At 37.6% G+C, this 12,022-nt stretch overlaps 1 protein-coding gene and 1 long non-coding RNA gene across 2 annotated transcripts; one reads left to right on the forward strand and one right to left on the reverse strand.

Moving 5' to 3' along the window:
• Positions 1-252: 252 nt before the first annotated feature.
• On the reverse strand, positions 253-3,588 carry LOC114286040 (uncharacterized). The gene is made up of 3 exons (XR_003637389.2): positions 3,199-3,588; positions 1,947-2,029; positions 253-628 (listed from the first exon to the last, which is right to left on the reverse strand). It is a non-coding gene; the product is annotated as an uncharacterized LOC114286040 (long non-coding RNA).
• Positions 3,589-5,790: 2,202 nt separating this feature from the next.
• LOC114269355 (uncharacterized) lies at positions 5,791-7,251 on the forward strand. The gene has a single exon (XM_028210664.2). It carries the CDS (start codon positions 6,078-6,080, stop codon positions 7,008-7,010), a length of 933 nt encoding a protein of 310 aa, XP_028066465.2. The 5' UTR covers positions 5,791-6,077; the 3' UTR covers positions 7,011-7,251.
• The last annotated feature ends 4,771 nt before the right edge of the window (positions 7,252-12,022 follow it).

The following is a 12,022-nucleotide window of genomic DNA, read 5'->3' on the forward strand; positions in this document are numbered from 1 at the left end:
TAACCATTGTTTGTAGCAACATAAAGGGCATCTTCACGTGCAAAACGCAAGCACCTTACATATTCACTTTTGTTGCAAGATGTCCGAAGGGACCAGAAGGGCCCGTAAATAAGGATTCACTAAAATGATAGCAATGAGGAATGAAGAAGGCGAGGTAACCCAAAATAACATTGAAGGTTTATAGGATACCAGTTTCATACTAGAGATGTCTAAACAACCTATTCATACGAAAGTTCTTGGACAACCTCTACACACACCATCCACTATTTTCTTCATTATCAAAAATAATATTGAGAAAATACTGTTTTGGTTCACTATGCTACTAACAAATGCCACTACCAGTACATATAGAAATACCATTATTCTTCCTCTATTCTTTTTGGCTAAGTGCAACACTTGCAAGAAGGAGGTTACCTGTTCATAAGTCCAATATGCTTAGATGAACGTGGGATACGAACAGTGAAGATCTTTGTTCTATCAGTGAGTTCTTTTGCTGCCTCATCATGCCTCTCTGAGCTCTTGAACAGAGAAGCATTCAGCAGCTGTGTTTTTAATTAATGAGTCAAATCCAGCAATAACAAGTAGTGAACAGTTTGGATCATACAAGCATCACCATATTCCCCTCCCACTGCATAGTAACAAATAGTTATTTAAAAAAAAAACAAAAAAAAAAAAAACAAAGAAGACTTTCTACTATATAAAAGTAAGCAATGTAAGTGTAACAAAAAAATTATACATGTAATGTTAAAATTGATGTCTAATGAAAACAGCATCATGTTAGCAAATATAGAGGCGAATTGTAAGAGTGGATATGTCCTTGTGGCTTTAAGAGCCAATCATACAAATTAGAAATCACCGTAAAACAACATATTGGATTGTGGGTTTTGTCAAATATATAGGCTGGGCAACAAATACTACTGCTGTCTACAGATTTGTGTCGTACATTGAAATGTCTTCCAGAAGGTCACAGCAAAGTCAAGCTGGAAACCAACCCAGTTGCATACTCAGATAGACTCCAATTGCTTCTGTTTCCTCTTTTGATCCCGGTTACAGTCTCATTTTGAGCATCAGAGAGCTACTAGCTAGAATCTTGGATGGGAATTCAAACATATATGCGAGAAGCAAACTATTATGCAGATCGGATCACCAAGATACACAAGTTCTTAATTAGCCAGTGGAAGCTGTTAGTCCAATTTTGGCAGCAAATTCAGTTAGGGTTATTAACATAGTCTGGTCTGGGCCTTATCCCTAATGATAAAAAATTCTCAAACATGAGAAGACTTTTCTTCCATGTAACAACTGAAATCAAGAAAAAAATGTCAATGTAGTAAAGAAACATGAGGGAAAAGGTAACAGCATGGTGAAGAAAACACTAGAACAACGCCAATTAGGTGTTCAAATGAGTGATGGTATAGAATAGCCAGGCCATCAACCAAAAACATTTACTCTAAATTAAAAATTCTAAAAGGAGAGGGGCCATACACACATGACATTGATAATAGAAAAACATTTAACAGATACGATGCTTTATCTGAATGAAAGGCTTCTGGAAAAGAGAAACCGCATAGCAGAATTCATCTTTCATACTCCAAATAATAATAAAAAGAAAAGAATAGTACTGACAAATTGTAGAATAACTTGACAAGATGATAAACTTCGTAGGATGCCCAAACCAAATTGATCAGATGAGTTGAACGAACCCATGATGTGGCATGTGAATAGTTGACAACCTAAACTGGTTCAGTATTATCTCAGCATCATAACTACACAACAAGATTTGGTCTAACTGTATTGTGTGGGCATTATGGTTATGTAGGCTCATGATCCGTGCTATTAACAAGCTCAGTTGCAACATTGTAGAAAATTAAAATATGTGCAATTTAAGGTCTTACACTTTAAGCTATAGCACATCAAAATACACATGCACAATTGCAAACTTAACTTACATGTGCTCCCTTATCATCCTAAGTTGGTTACCATCCAGTCCCCACACACGACATGTACAATCCTCGCCAACAGTGACTATTAACTGAGTGAAGCCCCATGCAGAAGAAAGTTAGTTCCTATCTGCATTAAAAAGACAGAAAATATACCAACTTTACATATAGAATAGCAAAGAGAGAAGCTTTATCTATGGGAAAACATATGAAATGCATGACTAAATTCCATGAAACCCATGTTGTAGTCAAATATAAATCCTTAATAGGTCAAGGCCAAATTGAAAAGGCCTAAATTCACTTTACCCCATAATATGCCATCTGGTTTAGAAAAACAACAACATTGCTGTAATGTCTAAAAGCTTCATCATTGGAAAAATTATCACAAGAATTATGATAATATCAGAAGTTGAACAACAGTTCATATCATTGATCGTATTCACATCCAAATGCTGTTATGTAACAATGAATTGGCACAATATTCAGTTATAATTACTTGGCAATCATGAAGCCATCTCTGGAACAATGGAAACAATATTCCCATCGATGAAATCAGAAACCAAAAAAAATGGGAAAAACTATTTAATAACAATTGACCACAGAATCAGAGGACAAATATACTAAATTGCTTTCATTTGCAGCAAGCCCTAGTTTCAGTTTTGACCAATAGCTCAGCATTGCAAACAAAATTCCTCCCCATTCTGACCACCTCATATTATATTTGCTGACATTACAAAATATTTGGAAGAAACCAAATTCCAACCATTAGTCATGGGAAAAGCATTTCAGGCACGCCCTAACCAACCACAATAATATCATCAAAGTAAATTCGGCATAATTCTCGAGCAATTAAAAAAACATAGAAAAACAAACATGGAAATTACCTTAGTGAACACTAATAATTGACATAATCCTCATAGGTAAATAGAACCCTTTTAGAAGAAAGAAGCAAGACAACATCGATGAGAAACATTTTTATCTGGGTGTGGACTTGTGTTGGTAGTTTGTATTCAACTTATAATCATGTCTATGAGAAAATAAAAAATCTTCAGTAGAATTTGAAATCAACAAGAAGGAAAAAATTAAACCTAAATTTGAGATAAGAGAAGTGTATATTGATCCAATCTTTTGGTTTCTGAGGGAAAAAATGGAAAATATAAACAGAAAAAGAAATCTAAATCTTGAATTCATTGAGAGGAAAGTGAAGAAAAGAAATAAAGTGAAAAACAAAGGCAGAGAATGAGAGGAGAGTGGGGTGTACCTCAAGGCTGAACCTGGAGTTGGACTGAACCGGCAAATCTGGTGTAGAGTTCTAATCAGAGAAGATTGAGGGGTCGATTAAACATAAATGGAGAGAAAAAATAGGGCAAAGATAAACTGTCCATCTTTCGATTTTGTTTCTAACGCATTAATGTGCCTCGCCCCCTGATCTTTCTGATCGCAATCAGCCCATTCGAGATCCCCCGTTCTGACAAGTCCAGCGGTAGTCCTTTGTAGACAAAGGTTCTGAAACAGTTGAGAGGAATGTAGGGTCTGGATTCGAACATATGGCTTGTGGAGGGATTGGAGAAGATCGAAGATAGGGTTAAGGTTTTGGAACCGACGACGAGAGTGGAGAAGACGAAGTAGACGACCGATAAAGATCAGTGAAGAGAATAGGAGAAGAAACAGAGGGTGGCGAGGGAGGAGGTGGTGGCGGCGGCAGTAGTGGTCACCTGTGGCGCCACTAGAGGCGAAGATGTAGGAGGTGGAAGAGAAAGAGTGAGAGAGAGTGAGAGGGAGTTTTAGGTTAGGGTTTAGACTAATATATATAAGGTTAGGGTGATTAGGTTTGGGTTTAAACTCTATATAAATATATATAATTGCACTTATTTAAAATGTGTGATTAAAAAAAATATTATCTCATTCATTAAATTCAGTGTGATTAAAAAATCATTTAAATTTTTTTAATCACACTTTTAATAAAAGTGAGATATTTTTAATTTTTCTTATGTGATCTTTAATCACATGTTAATTATAAGATGTGATTAAATATATATATATATATATAATTACACTTAATTGAAAAATGACATAAAAAATAAATATTATCACACTTAATCAAATCAAGTGTGATTAAAAAATCAATCTAAATTTTTATATCACACTTTCAATAAAAGTGAGATATTTTCATTTGTAAAAGTGTGATCTTTAATTGTTTTTGTAATAGTGGTTCTTCCATGCCTTGAATGCTACATCTACTACCTTCTTTGCCCTAGTTCCACTCTCTCTCTCTCTCTCTCCTTAATGACGATGCCCAATTCAAATCAAGGATAGGTTATACACAGAACATAAGGGTTGGTTTGGTTTGGGAGGAATATTTTTAGCTAATTTTTGCTCTTTGATTGTATTTCAATTTATAAACTCCATGATTTTTGCTCTATGTTTCGGATGATGATGTTGATGAATCCAAAATAATTTTATGATTTCAAAAACATGATGTTGATTCCAGAAATATATATATATATATATATATATATATATACATATATAATGATTTATATGTATATGATGATGTATATAGCGGTGTTTGGCAACTAGGTTTTTGGATTTTTTTTTTTTTTTCACTACAAGACAAATGTTTTACAAAACTAAAAAAAAATAATCCAAACAAAATATCACATCAAACCCCATAATCATTTCATTTTTTCTCTCACAAATATCACATATAACCACAAAAAAACTCAACTACCATCCCAAACACAAAAAAAAAAAAAAAACCTACAAAAAAATCCTCCAATAATATCCTACAACTAAAAAAACCTACAAAAAAATTCACTTCCCAAACACCTACTATGATTCCAGAAAAAAAAAAACAAAACAAAACAAAACAAAAAAGGTGAATAAGAAGAGGTGAAAAAAAAGAAGGATGAAAATAGGATGGCATCTGTTGTAAATTTAAAAAGGTAGAAAGGGTATTTCCATGATAAAAACGGACTCACTCTCTGTACAAGTGCGTAACTTTTACATTCTGTTATCTTAGACAGAAAAACTAACAGTGCATTTTAGTATATAAATCACAAGAAAGTTATGTGGTGATTTCTGAATGTCAAGAATAAATCGTACCTGACCTAAACTATAGGGGGATAAAATAAAATCTGTCCTAAAAAAATTATAAAAATATATATGGTATGGTGGAGTATAAATGAAAATTTGTGAGGATTTACACCCTTTTTTTGGGTTTAAAAAAAAAATTCTAATTTTTATATACTAAACGTAATATTTCGTACTTGCACCGCAAGGTTAGATTTCCCGGCAATGTTGACCGATTGACTGACATAACTGTCTCCCCTTAAATCAATGATTTAGTAATCACACAATTACCCTGTCAGCCATGACATGAGATTCTCCGGAAACTTCCAATGCTAATACTGATGCGATGCAATGCACGAAGGAAAAGTATATTATTTGTGACTTTAATTGTCAGAAATAATATAATTTAATAATTAATTTTAACAAAAATATTTTGTATTCATTAAATTTTTTATCTTTTTATTTGTAATCTAATGACACTCGTTAACTTGATATTTTTATGTTTTACCAGATTTTCATATGGTGAATGGAAGTAACATTCTATTTTATTCCATGGTTCTGCTTCATACACCCAGTGGGGGTCGCGCCCCTAGTGACGTGGCACGCCTCCACTGATCAAAAATCAAAAAAAAAAAAAAATTATTTTTTTCAGACCAACTGTTTTTTTCAGACCAACTTCCAGCTGACACCTCACTGGTGTCACCCCCAGCTGGGGTAAAATGCATTTTCCTTTATTCCAAGTAATAAAGTTGTCATTGCTTAGCTGTGATTGTCTTGGTATCCCACTGAGAGGGAGAGAGAGAGATATTCAAATCAAGAGTCGTCGCTTGATGCGTGCGTTAATGAGAGTGACGTGATCGCTTAGCTCATTCCATTCTCTCTCCTCACACTTTCCTTAATTTCTAATAAATTCCGTCCCTCAACAAACCACTCAACTCAAACGCCTCATTTCCTCCCTCTCTCCCTCACTCGCTCCCTTCCTTCATTATTACCATCATTTTTCCTTCTCCTCCTTCTTGTCTAGACTCAACAACAACAACAACAAAATATAAATAAATTAAAATAGAAATGGGTGGTTGTTTGTCTTCAATAGAAGAAGCAGATTCAGAGCGTGGGAGTGGGAGTGGGCTTCCAACTAGTAATGTGGTATCGGCTAATGGCGATCTGCACAAATATACAGTTCCCGTGACTGTTTCTCAAGTCCTCCACATGGAATTTCCAACCCTTCCACCAACACCGTCGTCGTCATTGCCACCTACCTCGAATTCCAATTCAAATTTCAATTGGAATTCGGCGAAATTCTTCGTGTGCAGCTCAGACCTCTTGTACTATGATGAATATATCCAAGCTTTGAATGGGGAATACCAACTTCAGCCGGATCAGCTCTACTTCGTCCTCCCCGCTTCTAAGCTTCAGTACCCAATTACTGCCTCCGACATGGCCGCTTTGGCCGCCAAGGCCAGCCTCGCCCTCTCCCACTCCCTCCATAAATCATCATCCAATTCTTCTTCTTATAACAAACCCTCCTCCTCCTCCTCCTCCTCCTCCTCTATCCGTCAAGGTCGCCACCACCGTGCTCGTGCCCGCCAAAACAACATGGCTCGAATTTCCCCCTTCTTCTTAGAAGAAGTCAACATTAACAATAATACTAGTACGAGTAAAAGTACGAGTACGAGTAAGCGTGATAATCATCATCAGAGAGTTCCTTCATCTTCTAATTCTGATGGTAAACATTATTATTATTATGAGATGGTGGAGGAGGACCGTGATGAATTGAAGGGCTTCTCAGATAAGTCTTATCCAGAAGAAGCACTAGGAGTAGCAGGAGGAGGAGGAGTATTATCAAGCTCTGTTTCTGAGAAGAAGAGCATGAGGAGGATCCGGAGTAAGCAGCGGCAGAAGAACAGATACAGATACTCAGGCGGGGCTAAGGTTGCTGTTCGCTCCTTCAGGATCCAGTTGACCACTATCTACGAAGGCTCCGTCCTCCATTTTTGTTGATTACCATCACTTCCCCCTCCTTCTTCTTTTTCTTTTTCCCAATTTTTTACAGTAGGATATTTTACAACTGCGGAACCATATGTCACCATAATTTTTTTTTTTTTTTTCAAATTCATGAATCATGAGAGCCTGCTTGTCTTTTCTTAATTTATGTGACAAAATGCACCATCTATGTGTGATCATTTTTACGATTGTACAAATTTAAAAAAAAAAATTATATTAAAAGATATTCATTGTGCCATATCTTTGAAGTGAGTGATGCTTTTCATTTTAAAATTTCATCATGTGACATTTATAATATCATTGAGGTGATATTTAATTTTTCATTATTATATGACATACCACCTAGTAAAAAAAGTGTAAGATGTATTACTTTATATGGTATTTTCTATTTTAACATAGGAATATAATAAAATTTACAGTATGCATTCTTTTAAAGAGTTTACATAATGCTCACCCTCTGGTTATGATGAGGTGCGTAATTAAAATACAATTATTCTAATTGTTTAAAGTTATGATTCAATTAGTTGGTGTTGTAACTCTAATGGTTGGTCTTAGTTGGTGTTGTAACTCTAATGGTTGGTCTAACTTAATCAATTATAACTTGCAATCCTGCTCAGATTTGCCTTGCACATAACATCACAAGAATTTGTACATTTGGCTTTAAAGTTATGATTCAATTAGTTGGTGTTGTAACTCTAATGGTTGGTCTAACTTAATCAGTTTGCAATTCTGCTCGGATTTGCCTTGCACATAACATTACAAGAATTTGCACATTTAGCGATTACTTTTGGCGACTAAATAAAATTTAGACGCCAAAAATGTCACTTTGGGCGACAAAAATATGTATTTGTCGGCGTTGGTACAATTTTTAGCTACTACAACTGTTTTAGTCGAGAAATATTATTTATGAAGCTTGAGTAACCAGTTTAGGGTTTGATAAGATATCATCCCCTATTTATAAATGAAGATTAGGGTTTACAAGATGAGACAATTACAAGATAAGCCCTGAGGGCATAGAACAATTACAAACCAATAACTTAGATAATAATATAATATGCCATTGCTAACACTCCCACTCAAGCTGGTGCGAAGATATCTCTCATGCCCAGCTTGCCTAATATGTCATGAAATGGTTTATTCCCAACCCCCTTGGTGAGAATATCAGCAAGTTGTTCACCAGACTGGACAAAAAGAGTACAAATGGTAGCACTAGTGAGTTTCTCCTTAATGAAGTGGCGATCAATCTCAACATGTTTTGTCCTGTCATGTTGAACCGGATTGTGAGCAATGTTGATGGCGGCCTTATTGTCACAGTATAACCGCATGGAGTCCGTCTGATCAATACCTAGATCACTCAACAATAACTTGATCCATAAAAGTTCACACACACCTTGTGCCATAGCTCTAAACTCAACTTCTGCACTTGACCTGGCAACCACATTCTGTTTCTTACTCCTCCAAGTAACTAGGTTACCTCCAACAAAGGTGCAATACCCTGAAGTCGATCTCCTATCAGTTACTGACCCAGCCCAGTCAGCATCTGTATAGGCTTCCACACGAAGATGATCATACTTTGAAAAATAAAGACCCTTACCAAGAGCAAACTTCAAGTACCTCAAGATTCTCATGACAGCCTCAAAATGAATCTGATGAGGAGCATGCATAAACTGACTAACCACACTGACAGCAACAGTAATATCAAGACGGGAGTGAGATAGGTAAATGAGCTTATCCACTAATCGCTGATAGCTCCCCCTATCAACAGCTTCTCCTCCTTCATCATCCCTCAATTTCTGATTGGGTTCCAGTGGAGTGGTACATGCCTTGCAGCCAAGCATCCCAGTTTCCTTCAACAGGTCAAGCACGTATTTTCTCTGTGAGATAAATATCTCATTTTTCGAGCGAGCAACTTCAATTCCCAGAAAATACTTCAAGCTTCCCAAGTCTTTGATTTCAAACTCACTAGCTAAATATTTCTTCAATAAAGGTATTTCCCCACTATCATTGCCCGTAAAAACTATGTCATCTACATAAACAATAAGTGTTGTAGTCTTACCATGTGAGAAATGTTTCACAAACAAGGTGTGATCTGCCTGACTCTATTTGAAGTCATATTTAAACATAGCCTAAGTGAATCTCTCAAACCAAGTCCTTGGAGACTGTTTGAGACCATATAATGACTTCCGAAGCTTGCATACTTTGCCTTTTGTCTGATGATCCTCAAAACCAGGAGGAATGTCCATATATACCTCTTCTTCGAGATCACCATGGAGAAAGGCATTCTTGACATCAAACTGATAAAACGACCAATCTAGATTAGCTGCTAGAGAGAGAAGTACTTTGACTGAATTCATTTTAGCCACGAGTGCGACGGTCTCCTGATAATCAATACCATATGTCTGAGTAAACCCTTTTGCCACAAGTCTTGCCTTGTAACGCTCAATAGACCCATCTGCTTTGTGTTTCACAGTATATACCCATTTACATCCCACAGGTCGTTTGCCCGTAGGTAACTCAGTCAATTCCCAAGTGTCATTCTTCCTAAGTGCTTTCATTTCCTCAATCATGGCTAGTTTTCACTTAGAGGTAGTAAGAGCATCTTGAAAATGGTTAGGAATGCGAACAGAGGAAATATTGGACACAAACGCTCTATATGAGGATGACAAATGAGAGTAGGATACAAAATGTGAGATAGGATGTTGAGTACAAGATCTCACACCCTTTCTCTTGGCAATAGGAACATCAAGATCAATGGACTCAAGAGATTCAAAGTTACCTAGACTCTCATCAGAAGTAGGAGATGGCAATGGAGGAGCAGAAGTGGTCCCTTGTATCCAGTTAACTTGTTGTCTGTCTATGTCCCGGACATAAACATGCCCGTCCTTATCCTTAGTGACATTAGGTTCTATAGTCCCAGTAGAAGAGAGTGGTGCAAGAACAACTGGTTCTACCATAGGAAGCACAGTAGAAGAGGGTGGTGCAAGAACAACTGGGTCCACCATAGGAAGCACAGGACTCAGCACAGGACTCACTTCACACCAAGGCTCCCCCGGAAATGAGAACGGGGACACCGGAGAGGACAAGAAATAGGACTGGGACTCAAAGAAAGTAACATCCATGGACACAAACCACTTACGAGAAGGAATGTGGTAACATTTATACCCCTTTTGAGTAGGAGAGTAACCAAGGAAAACACACTTGAGGGAGCGAGGGTCTAACTTACCACGAAAAGAAGAGTAATTATGAACAAAACAGACACAACCAAATATTTTGAGAGGAATAGAAAACAAGGACTAGGAACCTAGAAGGACGTGAAGAGGAGCTTGTTTTTGCAAGACCTGGGTAGGGAGACGATTAATAAGATGGGCAGCGGTGAGAACAGCGTCGCCCCAATAGGGCCGAGGCACATTCATAGAAAAACACATGCACCGAGCCATGTCAAGAAGATGCCGATTCTTGCGTTCCGCCACCCCATTTTGTTGAGAGGTATTGGTGCAAGAGGTTTGATGGATAATGCCATGAGTAGAGAAATATTATCCTAACCCAGAATCTATGTATTCACCGCCATTATTAGAATGAAATAGTTTGACAGTGGCCCCAAACTAAGTACAAATCATCTTATGAAAATCGCGAAACACAAAGAAAACCTCACTCTTATCTTTCATGAGATACACCCAAGTAGTACGAGAAAAATCATTAATAAATGTAACAAACCATTGATGACCTTTCACAGACATAACACGAGAGGGACCCCAAACATCATAATGAATTAATGAAAAAGAAACTAAACTTTTATTCAAACTGGGAGCAAAAGAAGCTCTGTGTTGTTTTCCAAGTTGACAAGACTCACAAAGAAAGTCAGACACATGATGATTTGCAAAATCAAATGGAAATAAATGCTTAAGTAAATAAAATGAAGGATGCCCAAGACGCTGATACCACAGCCATAAATCGGCGTGGGTAGTAGAAGACGTGGTGGAAGAATAAGCAAGTTTGTTCGATTGATCCAGGAAGTAGAGACCATTTTCTGCACTACCATTGCCAATCGTCCTCTTCATGACAAGGTCCTGAAAAAGACAATGATCAGGAAAAAAATGTCACACTACAATTCAAATCCTGGGTAAGACGACTCAAGGATAACAGATTAACAGAAAAATTGGGAATATGGAGAACAAAAGATAGATGTATGGTAGGAGTGACTTGGACTAAACCTTTTCTAGAAATGGAAGAAACAGTACCATCTGCAATCCTAACTTTGTCCTGACCTGAAGAGGGCTTATAAACAGAGAAAAGATCAGAGGAGCCAGACATATGATCTGAGACACCGGAATCAATAATCCAAGGCAAAGACTTATGACACAGGAAAACACAAGGAGAAGAGGCTAAGTTACCTGAGCGGACAAAGGACGAGGAAGTTGTACTGAGAGCAGTAGAAGACCGACGGTCCAATAATTGGCGCAAAGCATCCTCCAGCTCAGCATCAGAAGCTTGGCCAACAGAGGCAGAATTAGAATCAAGTGTATCAACAGCACTGGACTGATGAGCCCGGGAATAGGAACCACATCCTCTAGACTGGCTGGACCGACCTCCTCGAGAACCAGACAGATCACCTCGACTCCCGAATGGAGTCTCATGAAGCTTCCAACACGTCTCACGAGTATGCCGCGGCTTCTTGCAATAATCAAAGAATACAGACTCCTTAGCAGCAGACGGAGGAATGGGAGTTAGGCTGAGGCCATTTCGAGGAGTAGACAGTAATGCTGAGCGGTCAGTAGAGACAGGGGACATCATAGCAGACCGGCGACTCTCCTCATTCTGTACATAGGCAAATGCCTCCTGAAGTGAAGGAAGAGTGTCCATACCCAGAACTCGACCCCTAACTGGGTCATACTCCACATTTAGGCTTGGCAGAAATTTAAAGACTCGTTCCTGTGCGATAAACTTCTTGTACCCGACAGAATCAGCAGGGCAAACAGGCTTATAGTCTTGCAAGTGGTCAAGGCATTTCT

The sequence above is a fragment of the Camellia sinensis genome, chromosome 3 (genome assembly GCF_055761805.1).
Source record: "Camellia sinensis isolate YWXY chromosome 3, ASM5576180v1, whole genome shotgun sequence".
In the NCBI taxonomy this organism is placed as follows: domain Eukaryota; kingdom Viridiplantae; phylum Streptophyta; class Magnoliopsida; order Ericales; family Theaceae; genus Camellia; species Camellia sinensis.

Excerpts from the sequence above, each read along its gene's own strand:
- LOC114269355 (XM_028210664.2), top strand. The coding sequence starts at position 6,078 with ATGGGTGGTTGTTTGTCTTCAATAGAAGAAGCAGATTCAGAGCGTGGG.